Source organism: Spermophilus citellus (genome assembly GCF_964194105.1).
Source record: "Spermophilus citellus genome assembly, chromosome: 9".
Classification (NCBI taxonomy): domain Eukaryota; kingdom Metazoa; phylum Chordata; class Mammalia; order Rodentia; family Sciuridae; genus Spermophilus; species Spermophilus citellus.
In genome coordinates this window covers 67,259,696-67,280,639 of record NC_138191.1, presented here as the reverse complement: position 1 = coordinate 67,280,639, position 20,944 = coordinate 67,259,696, and the positions used below count along the sequence as shown (strand labels likewise).

Here is a 20,944-nt window from a genome sequence, read left to right as displayed (position 1 = left end):
AAGAATAAATTTTAGAATATTTTTTGAAAGAGAGAGAGAATTTTTTAATTTTTTTTTTTTTTTAGTTTTTGGTGGACACAACATCTTTATTTTATTTTTATGTGGTGCAGAGGATGGAACCCAGCACCCCGCGCATGCCAGGCGAGCACGCTACCGCTTGAGCCACATCCCCAGTCCCAAGACTAAGTTTTATGTTTTATTTTTATGTTTCAGGCAAATTTAAATCAGCATCCCCTGGATGGAAGCATTCACTGTGAACACAGTACAGTTTCATTTCTGAAAGTTTCATTTCTGAAAGTTCCCATGAAAGAACGGACGGTCAGTCAATCATGCATTTGTAACATGAAGAAATTTCTAAACATTTTCCATTTAATTTCTAACTTTCTTGACATGTGGCTTATGACTCATTCCCCCAAACATACATCCCCTTGGGATATCTCTAAAGAAAAGATGACAGAAGTGCTTGCTGTCTCATCTAAATCACAAGGTTATAATTCTCACTTCCTTATATCTGACTTCAGTGAATTATGACTATTTTTCAAGAAAATTTCTTTAGAAGAATACAAAGAGGCTTTGATTAGCTCCTTCTAGGTCTGTTTTCAAGAACAGCCAATTAAATAACTAAGCATATTTTACTAAATATATCAGATGCTACTTTTGGCAGTGCAAATATAAAAGAATGAAACACTTTGCCACCCCTAATATTTTTAAAGGGAGACACCCATATAAACAAGCCATTGCAGCACAAGGTAATACTTACTCTAATTGATAAACAGAGGAAAAGGTGAAACAGCTTTGCAGAGAATGTGATGTTTGAGTTTTGAAAATTAAAAAGGAGTTTATCAAGTAATGAAGATGAGGAAAAGCATAGGGGTGGAGGTAGAGCTGGACAGAAATAAAGGGATGAGCAGATGCACAGTTGTGAAAGGGAATGGCATTTTGGGGGAGCTATCAAGAGCCCTGTATAGGGCTGGGGATGTGGCTCAAGCGGTAGCGCGCTCGCCTGGCATGCGTGCGGCCAGGGTTCGATTCTCAGCACCACATACAAACAAAGATGTTGTGTCCGCCAATAACTAAAAAAAATTTAAAAAAAGAGCCCTGTATAACTAAGGCTCTGGCTCCCACCCTGGAACACACCACTCCAGGGTTTGTCTAGTAGTACCATCAGGAGCTGTGGAAAAGGATGGGATAAGTATGTCACAGTTGCCTTGCATTAATTTGTGTTTATGCAACTTAATATCAATTCTAGCTAATAGTGGTTTTATACATTTTTTAAAATTAAACATGAGGGCTGGGGATATAGCTCAGTTGGTAGAGTGCTAGCCTAGCATGTACAAGGCCCTAGGTTCAATCCCCAGCACTACCCCCCCAAAAATAAATAAACATGAATACCTTGTGAAGCAGAAGGTAAAAACCTCATGAATTCTTTATATAAAACTAATATATCAGTTGCAGAAGTCTATTTAAATTTATAACCCCTCATCAGCCTACTACTAACCCATAACCCCTCTTTTCATGCCCTTCAGCTCTTAGGGGTCTTCAGTTGAGAAGCACTGGACTAAATGGGTTGCACTGGGAAGAGAGGAAGGAAGAGAGAAAAGTCTAACTACCTGTTTTTAAATGTATCATTTAGAACTCTTTGCATAGCACTTCATATGCCAGGTTGAGGATATTTAAGCAGGCTCAGCATTGAATCCCTGGTTTAGAACATTTCATGGCAACTTGGCAAATAAAAGTCAGAAGAAGATAGTACAATTCTACACATTAGATGGTAGATAAGTCATACCTGAAATAAGGGAGACATAGAAGATGGTAGGAGGAGATGGATTATTAGAGAGATATTTGCAAAAGAAAATTATAGGATTTAGTAATGTGTTGACTGTGAGAAATTGAAGGCAAGTTAGGGATGACTCAATTTTCTAATTTTGCCAACTATCACTGATAGACAGTGGTGCTCTTACCTCAGATAGGAAATAAAAAAGGAGAAAAAGTTTCTGAAAGATATCTGAAAGATAATAGATTGGCTTTGACTACACTGTGTTACCTACAGCCTAGTAATTAATTAATTCACTCATTCATTATCTTTATGTAGCAATTATTCAACATCAGGATACAAACTAGACTGGTAGTTAGAAATGTCCAATAGTTAGTGAAAATTCAAGTCTGAAGTTTAGGCTGTGAATATAGAAATGATGGTCACTGATGCATTTAAAGGCGCTATTCTATACTGAGGGGGAAAATAAGATGCCACCAGGAAAGCACACAGAATGAGGAAACAGGACTCAGGACTGAGATAGGAGAAAGTTAATTTTTCAGCATCAGGTGTAGAAGAGTCCAGGAAAAGGTTGTTAACAATGTTTAGATAAGACTTCTGCCAAGATCATCTCCTCCTCATCCCCCTCCCCCTCCCCCCTCTCCCCTCCTCCTTCTTTCATGATTCCTATAGTAAAATGAATCTAGATTTTGCACACAAATTCTTCTGAAATTGTAAAGAACCAACGTGATCTTTCTATGTATGATGTAAAATCTTTATTTAGGATTAAATGTCATTTATGTTACAAGCCTATAGCTTGTATTTCATTTATATCGAATGTAAGAAAATTAATTCAGACCAATTATGGAAGTCAATTGCGTTGTTTTATTAAATTCTGCCAATTTACAAATTAGGGCAGTTATAATTAATTTTTTTTTTAAGGAAAAGAGGGAAACTGTTCAGAGAGCTTGAGCTTCACTCTGAATCCCTTGGGTCTCATAATTACAAGATAAAATGATGTTATTCAGGGATTCAAACGTTTCCACCCCTGAGATTCAGACATCCAGGACGAGTCAAACTATGAAAAACTTATTTTTTCAAGAAGTAACTATATTAACAGTTCTGGGACGCCCACGACACCCGGTTGAACCCAATTTCCTCTTCACACCTGAATTCTAAGACAGGTTCCTAGGAAGGCTTCAGCTCGCCAAAGGGGGGTTGCCGGGGCAGCTGTCCCAAGGGTTCCTAGAGGGCAATTTCCATAAACCCTTAGTCCCCCGATCCTAGAGAGCTCACCCCGCGAGGATTCTTGCGGTGGTTGCGGGGCTCGGACCGAGCCTGTGAGACCTGGCCACTGACGTGGATACAGACCTAAATTGCTCAACCCTCCTGGTCAGTGTTAAACTGCGCACAACCCTCGCTTCCATTGGGTGACGTCACATCCAAGCACCCAATCACAAGCCATCTCTAAAAGAAACTGTTGGAGAGCGAACACTGTATTGGTGATGATGCTTTGTCAATCTCAGCAGAGGAACCACCTCTTCTCTCTTAGCAACGGATGCGTCCTGGCAACGGCCGGCGGAGGAGCTGTGATTTGTACTCTTGGGATTTGTTTTTCCGAGAGAGGAGAGTCAAACTCCCATCTCCAGTTCTCGAAGGAGCTTTTCTCCGAAATACGGCAAAGAGACTTCTTTCTCTTCAGTTTATCCATAACAGGTAAGGTCAGTTCTGAACGAGAAAGGAGTGAAAAAAAGTTATTTTATTCACTCTTTCAAGGGAGTTCGGAAATATTTCTGCATTGCTGAGGTGAAGAATACAGATGATAATAACAACAACAATAATAAAATAAGACTTTCGCTGCTTTCAGAGAGAGCTTCCAACCTAGCCAAGCAGGCAAAGAAAGAGCAGTTAACGAGAACTTTGAGAGCAGGCACTGACTTGTTAACAGCTTATATATCTTCAGTGACTTAATAGTCACTGAAGCAATAGTCATTGCCTGACACATAGTAGAGATTCAATAAATCATTGAATGAATGAATATTAAAAAATGACATGATCTTGGTTATTCAGGGTGGGGGAGGATTCAAGAAAAGACTAATGCTGGCTTTAGTAGTTAGATGACTTCAGGACTGTAAAATAAACAGGAAGATGAATGCAGATACAAACTCTTTGAAAGTAAGGACCCTACCTATTCCCCTAGGGATTATTTTACCTAGTAGTGAATTTCTGCTAAATGCACTCTCTCTCCTTCCTCCTAGTGTATGGTGAATGCTAAATGTTAAATAAATTCACAGCAATTTTTCAGGCAGCTCTGAGTGTGAGGCCTTCTGCTTTTGCAGAGGTCTGGCATAATTAATACACGATGAGACTAGAATGTGTCAAAGAGAACAAGATTGTTTTAGACTGAGAGAAAGTCGGGGAGGCTTCATAAAACGGGTCATATTATGCGTAGTGGAACCTTAAAGGATGCATGTGGTGTGGATCAGAAATGGCTGGAGGGTAGGGTGTTCTCCAGACAGAGAGAGAGGGGGTGAGGGGGTGCAGGGAAGTACTGGAACTGTTTGAGAGTGGATGGTAACCTGGTGAGGCTGGACAAGAACTGGAAAGGTGAGTGTGATGAGTAGACTGCGAAGGGTGTTGAAGGACATGTGTACAAGTTTGGACTCTATCCCATTGTGTAAAGTGTGGTATGCAGACCATCAGTGCAGGACTGCCTGGTACTGCTTTTAAAACTTCAGGGTCCCACAATCACTGCAGGCCTACCAAATCAGAGGGTGAAATTTGCATTTCAAATTAGCTCCAGTTCAGAAAAGTGACTTGATAAATAAGATTTGCATTTTAGGAACTGGACTTCTGAAGGCAGGCCTTAGATGTTTGTTCCACTTAGCACACAGGCAGGAAGGTCAGCTAAGTGTCATGATCTAGATTAGAGGATTGGGAAAGGGGACTCTGTGGATTTAAAAAAAAAATTCTATACCGATGCTTTGGCATGCACCTTTAATCCCAGCAGTTTGGGAGGCTGAGACAGGAGGATCACAAGTTCAAAGCCAGCCTCAGCAAAAGCGAGGCACTTAAGCAACTCAGTGAGACCCTGCCTCTAAATAAAATACAAAATAGGGCTGGGAATGTGGCTCAGTGGTCAAGTGCCCCTGAATTCAATACCCAGTACCAAAAAAAAAAAAAGGAATTTAAAAAGTAAATATATATAAAATAAAAAATTATATGTTTATTTTCACTAACTTAAATGTATTCATTTGGTAACAAACCACAGTAGTAATAGCAGGAACTGTAATTTTGTCACAGAAATAAATCATACCTCTTTTCATATTATATTATAGATGTTACAGATATATTATTTATGCTCATTACAACCTCCAAAATTAAGGTGGTTGTTAGACTCACTGCTTGATCTTATTTAATGTATTAATAAAGAAGCTCATGAATTAACGTAACATAGTTTTTCAAAATATATTAATGGCTGGATTTCACTATAGTCTATCTCTCTTGTAACCTCACATTTTTATCTGATATATGAGCTTTACCATGCTGCCAAAGGGATTTATGGCACAAAATAGAAAAGGAGCTCTGGACTAGGAAGACAGGTTGAAGGCAGGAACCAGAGGAAGCTGTGGAAAAGGAGGGCTGAGAATTCAGGAGACATTTTAATGAGCCCTAGCACTGAAGGGTGCTAGGACATTTCAAAGAATAAAGTGTTAAGATAGCATCTACTTAAATGAGTGAATATTCAGTCTCGGAAAGAAAGCAAAGTAGATACGGAGGGGAAGAAACAAGAGTAGTAGACAAAGGAAACAGGTTATCTCCGAGGGGTGCATGTTTTGTACTTGTCAGAAGACAGCTGAAAGGCCCAGGAGAACCCTGAAGACTAATCAGGGTCTTAATGGAGATTTACTGACAAGCAGTTCTTGGAGACACATTTACCAAATTCCCAAGATGTTAGTCTCAAATTTTATTCTAAATATCTGTTTTAAAACATAAAAGATGGGAGACAAGCATGATAAGTTTATAAATACTTTGGGATGAGAGGCTAATGACCTTAGATAAGGTCAGCTAATTGAAGAAAAATCAGAAAGGTAAAGTTTCTGAGGACCTAGGTGAAGAAAAGATGCTATTGCTACAGGTGTTTTCAAATCAAGACCTGCTGGCAACAGGCCACAAATAAATATGGCAAAAAAAATGGGCATAAGCAAACAGCTTGTGTGTATTACACCAAGAAAGTAAAGAAGAAATTGTGGCTATTTAACTCACTGTGCTATGTCAGTTGTAATTTGCACCACATATTCCTTCATCTGTAGTAGTTATCCTCCTAAATAATAGAAGCATCTCAAGAGGATATAGTTATGGACAAGTCTGGAGAGGTAGCTTGGAACCACGTCAAGGACAACTCTGAAATCAGTAGAGCACCATCTTGGGTTTTGATCCACTTTCTGGAGGACTCATCCAATACCCAATTCGTCAGCTTTTGAAGTCTGTAGCTGTTAACCTAGATGATAGACAATGTGACCTTGGTACCTTGGTAGCAAGAAAGTACTCTAGAATGGATGGATTAATTTATAATGACTATGAGTGGTTCAAACGTCAAAAATATTTTTTAACGAAATGCTTAACATTTCTCAGTGTTACCTTCTATAATTTCTGGTTGAAATCCAGTCAGCTCTAATGCTTTGAAAACCAATCATAACACAAATCCCTGTACATAACCTTTACTTTAGGGAGTAGATGAAATCAGATATCTCTTCTGTTATTATTAGTAAGTACAAATCAATTTCAGCTGGAAACAGAAAAAATGTGAACATTTCAGAGTAATCTCAGTAAAGCAATAAATTATATTGAAAATGTGTTCATAATCTTTTTATAATCAATTTAATGGAAAAATAAAATTTGAAAAGTATTATATAGCATTATCAGTGTATAAAATATGCACTTTTATGAAAAACTTCAGTAAGCCCAACTATAAAAGCGGTATTTTTTATTTGAGTTTTTAAAAAATATTTATAAAAATAAACCTGAAATAAGTGTACTTATTAAAAGTATGAAGATGGTATTATTCATTTTTTATAGGTACCTCCAATCAAAAGTGATTTGTTTTCTAGATATAATATTGGTGGGGTTTTTATTATTTGTAATTACTAAAATAAACTATGAGATTTTCCCTGAAACATAAGTTCATTGTAAGGTAGTTACTACCAAAGTTATCATTTTCTTTCCAGTTTTGACTATATTCACCAGTCTAATTTCAGCTAATGAACTTTCTATTTAGAAACTAAGACATATTGCTTTTTATGTTGCTATTTAATTTAAAAGGCTTACGGCCTCTGAAAGACTACAAAACAACCTGATTCTCCCTTTACCCTTGGTCACTAGTCTATAATTTAGGCACAGAAGTTAATTAAGATTTGTGAAAGTAGTAAATGAGCTATTCTGGTAAGGCAGCATGCATTTATAATGTCTTCCAATTTTGTCAATTTACTGCTGGAAAACTTTGTTTCTCCCTCTACAAAAACTGAAATTCAATCAAAGTACACAGATTACTTAATAGCAGCATTTGAAAAGAAATGGACACCTGTTTACCTTGAGTATTTTAGGGAATGATGGTATTAAACTGTTATCTAATTCAAATTTAATACTTCAGATCTTGGTCAGACTTCTGATTTATAGTGATGTATGAAAATAAATTTGTGTTGTTTAAAGTCATCAAGCTTATGATAATTTGTTATGGCAGCAGTAGAAAACTAATACAGCATGCATACTAGAAATTCCATGGACCATTTGGCAAAAAAACCTTTTGTCCAGACTGGAGACTCACAAAGACTGGCAGAAGGGAAGAGGAAACCAAGCAATGATTAACTCAACTTTTTAAAACAATTTTTCTAATATGTTCACTATGCTAGTTATAGGGGTTATGTCAATGGATATAAAGACATAATCCCCATCTTCACAGTTTACAGAGACTAATTTCACATGCTCTCAATCGAACTCCTAATATTCCCTATATCAGTAAATAGCAACCCCATGCCTTCAATTTCTTAGGCAAAATTCACTGAAATCATCCTTTATCCCTTCCTCTTTCAGACCCTATATCAAGTCATCAGCAAATCTCATTAGCTCCATCTAAATAATACAACTAGACTCCAAATTATGATTTTATTTTAGGAAATGGGGTCTTGCTATACTGCCCATGCTGGCCCCAAATTCCTAGTCTCAAGCTTGCCTTGAACTCCTAACCTCAAAGAGATTTTCCTGCCTCAACCCTCAGAGTAGCTAGAACTACAGAGACACACCACCAGGTTGACCCAACCGTTTTTATCCATCCCACTCTCTCCCTGATCTATGCTGCAATCATCTCTTCCACAGATTGTTGATTGTCTCTCATTTGGATTCCTGCTTCAGCCCTCTCCTTGCTGCAGTCTTAACACAGCGCACCTGCTCATAGTTAAAATACAGGTCAGGTGGAGTAAAGCAGCTCCTCAGCTCCAAACCATCCAGTAGCTCCACAACTTGTTCACAGTGAAAGCTAAAGCTTACGCCTGACCTAGCCCCCTGTGTGTATTATACAATTGTTCCCAATTATATTGTCCCCAACTCCTACCTCGCTTCCCTGTAAAAGGACCATACATTCCTACCTATTGCCAAGCAGGCAGAACATCCCTCTCCCATCCCCAGAGTTGGCCATGTACTTTGCAAGGGCCCATGGAACCTGAGCAGAAGGACAGGGTGCCAATGACAAGAAGACTTTCCTTCTGGCTGTTTTATTAAATGTGCCAGGCAGACTCCTGCCCTCAGATGCTTCATACTTGCTTTTCCCTCGAATTAGAAACACTCTGTCTGTCTCCCCAAGATGTCTGCATTTGGGGCTTCCTCCATTCTCTGGGACTTTACTCTGGTGACACTTAGTGAGGCCTCTCGTGTCAGGGATTGTAAAATCATAGCTGCACCACTCCTGCACTTCCTTTCCCTTTCCTACTTTATTCTTCCTCTTAGCAACTATCACCACCTAAATACTCACTATTGTGCTCCTTTATTTTTTTCGTTTTCTGTCTCATCCTAAAATGCAAGCTTTATCAGAGCAAGCATTTTTTACCCCTATTTTGCCTATTTTGTCCAATGCTGTTTCCCTAATACCTAGGATAACCCCTTGTCCATCCTAGTCAATAGATAATATGAGAATGAATAGTGGTGATGGTGGTGGTGTATTTGTGTGTGTATGTGTGTGTGTATGTGTATGTGTGCATGCACACATGCCAGTGAGTGGTGTGCAAGATGAGGCTAGGTAGTGTTCACTCTTTGTGTGTGCATTTTAAGCCAAATGCTCCTGAAATAGAAAATGGAGATAAGGAATTGATAAGTACACTGAAAAGAAATCTTTACAAAAAAGAGCTAGGTCCAAGGCCTGAAATTATGCTAAAACTGACAAGTGGGATAGAGAACATTTAGTCTGAAAAGTTGAAGCTGAGCTTTTTTTTTATTTTGCAAAATATTTAAAAATTACAGATTTCTACATCATAATAATATAGTGGTGATTAAATCATAAATTGTGCCTTTCTATATGAAGACAATGATTTTAAATAATTTCATTTGTTTTTGTTTTGTTGTTTTTGTAGTACTGAAGACTGAACCAAGGTCTGCCACTGAGCTACATCTTCAGTCCTTTTTTTCTTTTTTTCTTTTGAGACAGTCTTTCTAAGTTGATGAGGCTGCCCTAAAACATGCCATCCTCCTGCCTCAGCCTCCTGAGTCACTGGGATTATGGGTGTGTGCCACTGTACCCAACAAATAGTTTTATTTGTAATGAAACATAACAAACGGTTTCCAGTCTGAGGGACAATTTATTACAGAGAGAGCGTGGCCCTATAGCTGTACTGTGAGGGCTCACAGCCTGACCCACTGCCCACTGCTCTCTGTGTCCCCTCAGCAAAGTCACTGAACCTCTCAGGGCCTCTTTTCTCATCATAAAGTGGAGATAAAGATAGCACTAATAATAAAATGAGGTTAAGATTAAGTTAAAAGTACCCATGAATTGCTTAAAAGCATACCTTGCACGTAGTAAGCGCTCCACAACCACAAGCTATCATTATTACCATTTGAAAAACTTATTGGGCAAAAATCTAAAGATAAAGATATTTATAGGCACCCATATTTTGGGTCAAGATTTTTGTAATCCGGAAACTAGGTTTAAAAAAAAAGACTTGTGATTTTCTTTGGTCATAGGTTAGGAGGTAATAGTCAAACTGTGTTAATTTGTTAAAATGAAACAAACCAATCTGAGATAACTGAGTTGAAGATGATGAGATTTTGATTAATCTTAAGTCTTCACTGACTCCCTGTGAGGAAGGTCATTGTTTTAACCATTGAAGAGATGAATATAAACTGAGAAGTAATTTGCCTAGGGTTACTCAGCTGGTTAAAAGTAGAGCCTGTTTTTAAAGACTGCTGGCTAAACTCCTGAAATCACACTCCTAACCATTAAATACGAATGGGTAAGGCAGGCATCTTGGAGAACATGGGGATTTGATGTGATGGTAATGACCTTGATTAGTGTTATATCTTGTCAAAACCGATAAGCAACTCCACGGAAAACATCCAGAGGCAGCCTCTGACAGCATAAATGAGACTTTAGTGGTTATATGCTCACATGCTAAGGCCAATGTACAACTTAAATTGTTTATTTAACAATTATGTACATATATGCACATTGTGGGCCTGTCCTTCCCAGCAGACTTTAAGCTCATCTTTGTAGCTGGGGCACCTGTGCTGGATCCCAGCACAAGGCAGCAGAGATCAACCACCTGGGGTGGAAACAGTAGTGAAAAGCAGGGGATCCATTGCCCTCTGTCGCACTTCCATGGCAGGGCCTCTGCGGAAACTTTGAAATTTTGGCAGGTCACCATCTTGTGCTTCAGATGAATGGCTCCATTGGAACAAGATATTATCAGCAAGATTGTTTTCACAATAAACCATTGGTCACAGAACATCTACTCCACTGAAAATACATGTTGATTTAGTCGAGGGAAAAGTTTAGAAAACATATTATTATGTTCACAAAATGATAATGCTTAATATTTGAAATCGTAAGCTAAAATTTACTAATGATAATCTCTCTTTCAGCAGCCTACATCAGAACCATGGCTCCAAAAGCTCAAAGAGGAAAGAGCCCAGGTGGTGGGAAACGTGGCAAAAAAAAACATAAACCATTACCTGGTAAGATTATTTTTCATTCAAAGGGGATTTGTGTTTCTTCTACATATATTAGCAGCCAAAATGATTGTTTTCATGTATCAAGCAAAATGAAATATTTTTGCTGCCATAAAGTCAAACACATGCAGAATTAAATATTTGGGGATTAATTTTTACTTTGGATTCATTTTGTTTCACTATCAAATTAAATACCATACATACGATGAATGCTGTAGAAAGTGTATCACTAAGCAATAACTTTGAGAAAAGCAATTACTCAGATTTTTCTATAATTATTCATAAGACAGTTTAAGTCTTCATTGTATATTTGTAATTATGCTCTTAATTATAATGTTTTGCAAAAGGTTACAATAAACTAAGATATTTACTTGATTGAAAAATGTACATATGATATCATTTTATTATATTCTAGATACTGAAGAAGAGGAACCATTAAATATGGAGAGCATGGGTAAGTAGAAATATAATTTAGTATTTATGTCCCAGTTTTATAATATTTTAATATACAATAAGCAAGCACAAATATTATATATTGGGGCTGGGGTTGTGGCTCAGTGGGAGAGATTTTACCTAGCATGTTTGAGGTACTAGGTTCAATCCTCAGACCCACATAAAAGTAAATTAATTAAAGACATTTTTAAAATGGGTGGAGTTAGAGAAGATAATGCTAAGTGAAGTTAGCCAATCCCAAAAAAACAAATATCGAATGTTTTCTTTGGTATAAGGAGACTGACTCATAGTGCGATAGGGAGAGGGAGCATGGGAGGAATAGATGAACTTTAAATATGGCAGAGGGGTGAGAGGGGAAGGGAGGGGGCATGGGGTTATTAATGATGGTGGAATGTGATGATCATTATTATCCAAAGTATAGGTATGAAGACATGAATTGGCGTGAATATACTGTATATACAAACAGATATATGAAAAAATTGTTCTCTATATGTGTAATAAGAATTGTAATGCATTCCACTGTCATATATAAATAAACAAATTTTAAAAAAATATTTTTAAAAGAATATTTATTACATATTGAATTGATCCATCAAAATGTCCAAAGGCGACCATTATACCATGTGATTTAGAATATAAAATGAAAAAAATAAAGAATAAAAAAATAAGAGATGAAAACAGGATTTCAAACTAAGAAATAGACTTGGACCAAGAAGACCTTTAAAAATATATTTTGTGATTATTGAAAGATCTTTTGTAATTATGAAGTATTTTAAGTCTGCATATTATAACTTTTATCAAAATAGTATTTTTCAAAATCTGGTTCATAAGCATTATTTGTCTGTCCTTCATAGATTCCACTATTTCAAGGAAAGGGGTTGGCTTTCAAGGAAATGAACTAGAACTTAAACAACAAAACTAATGACATTCTTTCTTTTAAGGGCTAAATAATCTTATACCAACAGGACTTTTTCAGGGAAGTAGAGGAGAAACCTCACTTTCAGATTTGATTTAGATGAAGATTTGGCTTTTGGTTATATGGATAGGGAAATAGCTCTCACATTTCTATGCACCTATCTTTGTATCACTGAGATCTAGACTCCAATTCCATCTCAAGAGGCCTTTTCTTCATAGCATGTGTAACTGTCAAGTTAAAGTATAGACGTGTTTGTCAGCTCTCTGTCACTATTACAAACAATGGAAATAATCAACTTATAAAGAGAAATGTATGCTTTGTCTCACAGTTTTGACTGGTTAGCCTTGTTGGTTTGGGCTTGCAGTGACACATCATAACAAGAACATATGGCAAAACAAACAGCTTGCTTACCTCATGGCCAGGAGGTGAAAGAGAAAAAAAGGAAGGGACCCAGGTCCCACAGTCCCTTTCAAGGGCATGCCCCCAATGGCCTAAAAACCTCTTACTAGTCTTCACCTTTTGAAATTTCCACCATCTCCCATTAGTACCAAGCTGGGGACTAAGTCTTAACACATAGGACTTTGGGGAACATTCCAAATCCAAAATTAATACTCTTTATTCATGAAAATTCTATAAAATTGTTTCAATAATGACTTATCCAATACCAAATGTTGTTTCTAGGAGAAATACAGAATTAGATTCCTTCAAGCCTCTGTTTACATTTTTATCAACTAGTCAATACACAACCTTGTTTTAAGTGTGTTTCTGTTTAAAGATTCCTCATTTAATATATGTCATTAATGCATTAACATTTAACATGTGACCAGTAATACTGTAACTCATGCCTGAATGAAGCTTATCTAACACGTATTTTCTCCATTAGGCATATCAGATTTCTTGCACTTAGGAACACTAGACAGCACTTCAGCATTATCACCAATAAAATGCATGACAATGCAACCCAAAAGGTCCCCAAAAGGACGTGGACAACTTTGGAGGGACATTATTCTGTTTACTACAAGTGGTTAATTGCACAGCCTTTGGGACCAGACAGATCTGATTCAAATCATGATTCCTCCACTTAATGACTGTATAGTCCCAAATAACTTCACCTCCCTGAGTCTCTCTGCTTCCTCACCTGAAAAATGAGGTAGGATGTCTACCTCATCAGATTTTTAGTAGAAATTAAAATAGGAGATACATTTCCTCACATGGGGCTATAACAAAGTAAGTTCACACAACCCTTATCACCATAGGAAAGATAATAAAGATATTAAAGATCAATGGATGAGAATAGTGTCCAAAAATAGACCCACCCACATAGATGGGGTCAACTGATTTCCAACAAAAGTGAAAAGGCAATTGGGTGGAGAAAAGATAGTCTTTTCAACAAATGATACTGGAACAATTGGATGTCTTTATGCAAAAATAAATAAGTTTCAATCCATACCGCACATCATATGCAATTAACTCAAATGGACCAGAGACCTAAATGTACAACCAAATATTATAAAACCTTTAGAAGAAAATATGTGTGATGTGAGATTAGGCAAGGATTTCCTATAGACAATACCTAAAATTATTAGTTATTTTAAAAAATGCTAGGAATTTAAGAAAATCTCTTTAAAATATTGATTATTTTCTTTTGTGGAATACCAGTTAGCAACAAAAAAAGAATGAATCATTGCTACATGCAGCAAATAGCATGGATGAATCTCAAAATAATTATGCTTCTAAAAGAAGACAAAGAGTACACACTGTGTAATTCCATTTATAAATATTTCAAGCAAAAAAGCATGTCAGTGGTTGGTTGCTTGGGGATGATGGAGAAGTGCAGTGAGGAAGGGGCAGGAGGAAACATTTGGGGCTTATATATATTTATCAAATTCATATATTTATCAAATAGTACATTTCAGATATATGCAGTTTATTGTTTGTCAATTAGACTTCAGCAAAGCTATTTTTAAAAGACTAGATAGCAACCAAAATGAGGGGGGAAAGGGCACAGGTGAAGTATATAAAATGTATAGGTTCATTTAAATGAACTCTTTCAATACGTAAGACAATACATGTATAACCTATGCTTTAACTTGCACAGCCCTGGCTTGTGTACACAGCAAGAGTCTGAGGCATGAATTATGTAGAGCTCAAGTCTGTCTTAGATCCTGCTCTATCAGGTGCTAGGTGAATATCTGCGCTTCACTGTGTCCTATGGAGCCTCCTCTCTGTGCCCTCCCTGACTATGTGGAGGAGCAGGATTCTAGTTTGTATGGCAGCTCCGCAGCGTCCAACTCTCTCAGTGGCTGACCTTGCAAAGGTTTCTCAGACTCTGTGGGCTTCAGTTCCTCCGTTTAAAAGAAAAAGACAGAGACAGCTTTTGTAACCACTTCAGAATGTTGTGAATACTAAATAAGTTTGTAATGCATACAAAGTGTTTAGAACTGCACCTGGCACAGGTAGGTGCTCCAATAAAACATGGCTGTTACATTGTTGGGCCTGAAGCCTGCACTAACCTGCCCGATCCCAGCAGGTACAGCCCTGTGTCAGGCACTCTTGACCTCCATCAGCTTCAGGAGGCCCCAAGGCTTCCTCCTCTGCCCCAACATCTTCCAGCAACTAATATCCCATATGCTGGAGGCTCAGTTGGGCCCATCTCAGTGCTGATCACCTTAGCCCCATTGCTGTAACCTGAGATACTGTCCCTCTATGTGTGCCTCAAAGCATAAACAAGAACTGTTCTTGTCTTGAATTTAGCCCCAGACCCTTTGGGGTGGCCAAAAGCATCCAGCCTTGCTCTCTTCAGTTTGGATATTATTCTGATGGGCATGAATATACCAGCCTATAGAGGTTTTTTTGTAGTCTAGTGGCTGCCTTTTGTCTGATTAATTGCCAACTCCAGCTAGAAACAGTCTCTAAGGTTTATAAACTTCTAGATAAAGGAATGTTATTAGATCCTATATTAAAGTCACCTTGAAAATTCCTAATTCTTGCAATAGGATAGCTTTGTGAAAAATATCAAGCTAGTAGAATTTGAAAATTTTGTTTAGGCGGGGAAGGTAGCATAGTACACAATCTTTGTCACTGTTTTTCCAGTTTCTTGGAGGGCAGGCAGTTTTTTGGTCTGACTACCTGTGTCTTACCCTAATGTAAAGAGAGCTTCAAGGATCTACCTAGTTCTATTTTTAAAAGCTAAATAACAACCAATATGTTTAGAATTTTTTTTAAACCAAAGTGCAGATGAATTGTATAAAATATACAGGGGTTGCTTAAATGAACTCTCTCAATATGTTTTTTAAATTTATTTATTTGTTCTAATTAGTTATATATGACAGCAGAATGCATTCATAGTACACAAATGGAGCACAATTCTTCATTTCTCTGGTTGTACACAAAGTAGAGTCACATCATTCAAGTCATCATACATGTACCTAGGGTAATGATATCAATCTCATTCCACCATACCGTCTCCCTTCCCCTGTCTCCCCTTTGCCCTATCTAAAGTTCCTCCATTCCTCCAGTGGTCTCCACTACCCCCGCCCTCCCATTATAGATCAGCATCCACTTACCAGAAAAAATATTTGGCCTTTGATTTTTTGGGATTGGCTTACTTCACTTAGTGTGATATTCTCCATCAATTTATCTTCAAATGCCATGATTTTATTCCCTTTTAAGCTAATATTCCATTGTGTATATATACCACAGTTTCTTTATCCATTCATCTATTGAAGAGCATCGAGTTGGTTCCAGAATTTAGCTATTGTGAATTGTGCTGCTATACACATTAATGTGGCTGTATCACTGTATGGTTTTCATGACAAAACTTCAGAACTTTTACTATGTATTCAACACTATACAAATCACTGTCCACAATATGTTTTCAAAAGATTATTCATATGTAATTCAAGCCAACAATTATTTATTGAGCATCTTGCATATATCAAGTGTTATGGTTAGTATTTCGAGGGAGATAAAAATGGGTATTTGTCCCTAATTCATTATTTACTGAATTTCAAATGTTTGTTATACCAACTGATTGCAATTTAGAATATATTTCCACATATAATCTGTGTTAAGTGTACAGTCATTCAAAACCCCAAAATTTCCTGAATAATTGTACCATAGAACCACTTGGGTAGAGGAAAATGTTTCTACAGGAAAATAAGCTCAGAATTTCAATGTGAGGACACATACACTACTCCCCTCACTGGTGCCTTTGCTGAGCAGCTGGAAGGAGGATGGTGAGATATCCAGGTATATGGGAGTTGGAAAAGAAGACAGTGGGCCTGGGACCCCAGGAGTACAGATGTGAGAGAGAAAGTTCAGGGTGCAGATGCAGAGCTTAGAGGGCTTGGCAGAAGCTGATGGTGAGACAAAGGATAAGAAAATGGGAAGAAAGCTTAAATGAGTGGATGGCAGCAGTCAAAATGCTCCCTTGTCCTCTTGCATCCTCTGTCCCAGTGCATGCTGCTGCTGAGGACAGGTCTAGGGTGGGAGGGAGGCACCAGAGACCAGGAATGGAAGCTTCTCCATCCTCCTCCCTCCTCTTTGGAGAGCAACCCTGGAACTGGTGAACCAGAGGGGAAACAGGGATTCCCTATCCACTTTCCTTCCTATGTCCAAGGGTTTTGTGATACAACTTAATTGAGAAGTCAATAATTGAAAAACATGAAGAAATTTGACTGTGAAAAGGAGAAGCCCTAAAGAGCAGAGTCACTATATTGGGTCAAGGGGAGGGTTTTTTTTTTTTGTGTGTGTGTGTGTGTGTTTTAATTTTATGGGTTTTTTTGTTTTGTTTTAAAGGGAAGTCATTGAGCAAATAAGTGTGCTGAGGGAAAACAGCTTAGGCATAGACAAGTTGAAGGGAGACGAATAGTTGATGGTGCCGTGGCTAATGACGGTGGAGGGGGTGGGCAGGTCTTTTGCTTTGAGCAAAGGGTGAGACTGTGGCACCTGTGCTGATCAGCTGTTGAGCAGGATTCTGTGCTATACAGATCCTGTTTTCTGAATAAAATGGAAAGCCATCACCTAGTGACAGAGACCCACATCCCAGGCAGGTGCCTGGAGGTGTTTTAAGAAAGAAATAGAGGCTCAAAAGAGCCTGAAAAGATGATCAGACCTTTGAACCAATACTTTCACTTTCAATTCTATCCCAAGAAAATACTTGAAATGCAATAAAATTTATGAACTAGATATTTATTTATAGGGTTATTTACAATAATTGGAAACATATGGGACAATGTTAGAATGTTTACCAATAATGGTTTAAAATTATGCTACAGAATTAAATTAAGATGATGGTTTTTGAAGGATTAGTTAATGTCAGTAAAACACTTGTGACATAATAGTAAGTATTAAAAGCAGGATCCAGAATTTCATATAAGGTATATTTGGGGTGACTAAAAGAAATATTAATAGAAGTTCTTTCTTGAAGGGTATGATTATGGGCCATTGTTATTTTCTTCCTTTTTGTTTTGCTCAACATCTTTTTATAATGGATGTATTTACTTTGAATATAATAACAATAACTTTGAAGTTTTAAATTTTAACCAAGAAATTTATTTAAAGCAAACAATTGCATATTCCCATTGCTAATATTTGAAGTAGTTAGATATAATGTCCAAATTCACTTTATCTCTCCTAGGTCATCCTGAAATTTATCCTATAGTGTTAACTACCAAGACCCAGGAAATATTCAATTGCCGAATAGATGAAGATATCACAGATGAAGTACCTTATAAGCTTATCAAAAAAGAAGATATTTTTGAAGACTTGCAAAACAGAGACGCAGTATCTGATTTCCACCCAGTCAAAAAAATTGTCCAAGTAAGTACAATATCCCTCTTTGTTTTCCATCCTACCTCATTATGGTGCACAGTGTGTTATTATGTACCAAGAACATTAATATAAGTTTGAGAGGTTGTTAATTTCAAATCTGGCAGCCCCCCTTACTGTGAACAAACACTAGCCTGCCCACATCTCCTTGGAAATCCTGCTTGATTATCTTCTGTGAAAAGCAAAGCTCTAGCAGTTCAGGTTAGTTCAGGTTAGTTTACTGCACCCAGTAAAGCTATTACCTTCAATAGAAATTTACCTCTTATTTTTTCATGTTGCTTTGTTTTATTCATAATTTTGCTCATGATTTTTCTCCAAACATGCTATAGAGCACACCAAATAAAAGTAATGGTTCTTTCTTCCTGTTGGAAATAAAGTTGTATTGGTAAATATCCCTGGATCTTTTGTGTTTTTAAGAGCTTTAAGTTAAGCAAATAATTTTGTGGTCTGGGGTTATCAGTCACAGACTAGTACTATGGTTATCTCTTATGACTAATTGATTAAAGAAAAATCAATATTGTGTCAGCATCTGAATAAACCATTAAACATTAATCTTCTCTTTTGATTAAATTCTTACAGGAATATCCTGGAGATGAGCTTCTGCTTGTTTATGACAAAGACTTCAAATATGGACTCAACTTTTATCTTATTGGCACTGAAGAGGGCAAGGAAAACTATTTAAATGTAAGCAAATCCCAAGCCCATATGATTTGTCAGATGTTGGAAGGAAGCTGTACCTCTGGGGGATCCCTATAAGTGTTCTGATTATTCCTGTTCAACTCAATTTCCCTGGGGCCCAGATCAGATTCAGGTGCCTAGAACAGGTGACCAGTAAATGGAGGGTGAACAGAATCAGATGTCTCTGGGTGTCAGGCACTCTTCCTGCTTGCCTTTCATTAACCCAGCAAGAGAGAAAACCAGGTTATCTGGAGCACCGCTGGTCTCCTGGGAGTGTCTCTCCCTGGTCCATGATCCTTTTTTCCAGTCACACCCATTATCATGACCTTGGGTAAGTTACTAACCTCAAATCTATAACAGTAGCACCAATAGTACCCATTTGAATCAGATGAACTAATACAGGTAAAGCCCTTTGCTGAAGGTAGGCAAGAAAGGTAATAGATTTGTGAGATTCATAATTTGTTGGATGAGGAATCCCGGGAATTGAACTCAGGGGCACTCGACCACTGAGCCACATCCCTAGCCCTATTTTGTATTTTATTTAGAGATGGGGTCTCACTGAGTTGCTTAGCACCTCGCTTTTTGCTGAGGCTGGCTTTGAACTCAAGATTCTCTTGCCTCTGCCTCCGGAGCCACTAGGATTACAGGTGTGCGCCTCTGCACTCAGCAAGAGATTCATAATTTGAGTGGAATTATTTGAAAAAGTTGGTCATATTGCTTGATGGAGACACACAGATTTGCATGGTTGTCCAATAAGAAGAAAAAATAGGGGAAGGGCTCAGAATTTTAAATACCTGATAGTTTCTAATTTAAAACTAATCTTTCATTTTGCCTTAATACTTTAAATTTTATTTTTATCATTGTTTTCTCTGCTTTTATGTTATTACTGTGAAATAGTTTAAATGTATAGAAAAGAGTGGTATAACAAATATCTATAAAATCACCACACAAAATGAATATTTTATCATATTTACTTCAAAAAAATTTAATAAAATAAAATAAAAATAATGTTACTCCCTTTGATATCATCCCTAATTTCATTTTCTTCACTCCTCTCTATAAGGAACCATTATTCTAAGGTTGTTTTATAATCTTTGTACCCATGATTTTATGCCTTTATCATATATGTATCCTCTGCAAATAATGTGTTTTGTTGTTTAATTAATTTAAAATTTATCATGGAGATTATGTCATTTTATATAAAGCATTCTGCAGTTTTTTTCAGAATAGTAAAATTCTAGAATCTATAAATATTGATACATTTGGATGTCATATATATGTTGATTGTGTTTGTTTATTTTAATTGCTTTTTGGGGTTTTACTTTACAATGATACCATGCTGTCATTGATCCATTTCCCTAGTGATATTCATTTGGTTGCTAGTTCCTCCAGTATTACAAATAAAACAGCAGTGAACATCTTGGTTTTTAAAAAAAATTCATTGCTAATATTTAAGGGATATCATCTTTATTCATACTTACATTCCTCTTATCAAAGAACCTTTCATTAAATCAGATAAAATTAGTTTTACATTTTATCATCAAATTTAGCATTCTGTGGTCATAAAGATGGGTAATAAATGACTTTTTCTAATCATGCTTCTTTTTTTTCTTTTCCTTTATCTTCCCCTTCTTCTTCTTACATTCTTAATGTCTCTTTTTCATTCTTTATTCTTCCCTTTTTGGACTTAATTTTCTTCTCATCATTCAAAAGCATGAGCCTACAAAGAAAACAAACAGAAAGTGCTAATGAACTTACATAAAAGCAACATTTATTGCAAAATACAAACATGTGATTGCAAACCTAAATTTGGTCATCTATTTTAAAATGCTATTTCTTTTACTCCAGCCCCCAGAAGTACTACCAGAAGAACAGGAAGAAACTAAAGAACTTATTCCTGAAGACACATATGTTTACCAACCACCTGTCTCTAAACCATGGGTTTCTTTGGGCAGTGAAAAAGAAATTGAGGAAGAATCAGTGAAGGAATCTACAAAGCAGGTCAGGGGCTTAAATATGACTTCCAGTCCTTACCTCCCTATAGCTGAACAACATTTATTCCTGAGGGATCTAAAAAATCTGTTACATGTACTATGGGGATA

The 20,944-nt window shown here is 37.0% G+C and overlaps 1 protein-coding gene across 1 annotated transcript in view; it reads left to right on the top strand.

Moving 5' to 3' along the window:
- Window positions 1–3,261: 3,261 nt before the first annotated feature.
- DNAI3 (dynein axonemal intermediate chain 3) overlaps window positions 3,262–20,944 on the top strand; it is a gene marked incomplete at both ends in the record, with an annotated part of 66,725 nt that continues 49,042 nt past the window's right edge. Inside the window, 6 exons of the mRNA XM_081305608.1 lie at window positions 3,262–3,469; window positions 10,877–10,969; window positions 11,379–11,417; window positions 17,974–18,155; window positions 18,744–18,848; window positions 20,691–20,843. Of these exons, the coding sequence (XP_081161734.1) occupies window positions 3,262–3,469; window positions 10,877–10,969; window positions 11,379–11,417; window positions 17,974–18,155; window positions 18,744–18,848; window positions 20,691–20,843 (780 nt within the window). The remainder of the gene's footprint in view (window positions 3,470–10,876; window positions 10,970–11,378; window positions 11,418–17,973; window positions 18,156–18,743; window positions 18,849–20,690; window positions 20,844–20,944) is intronic.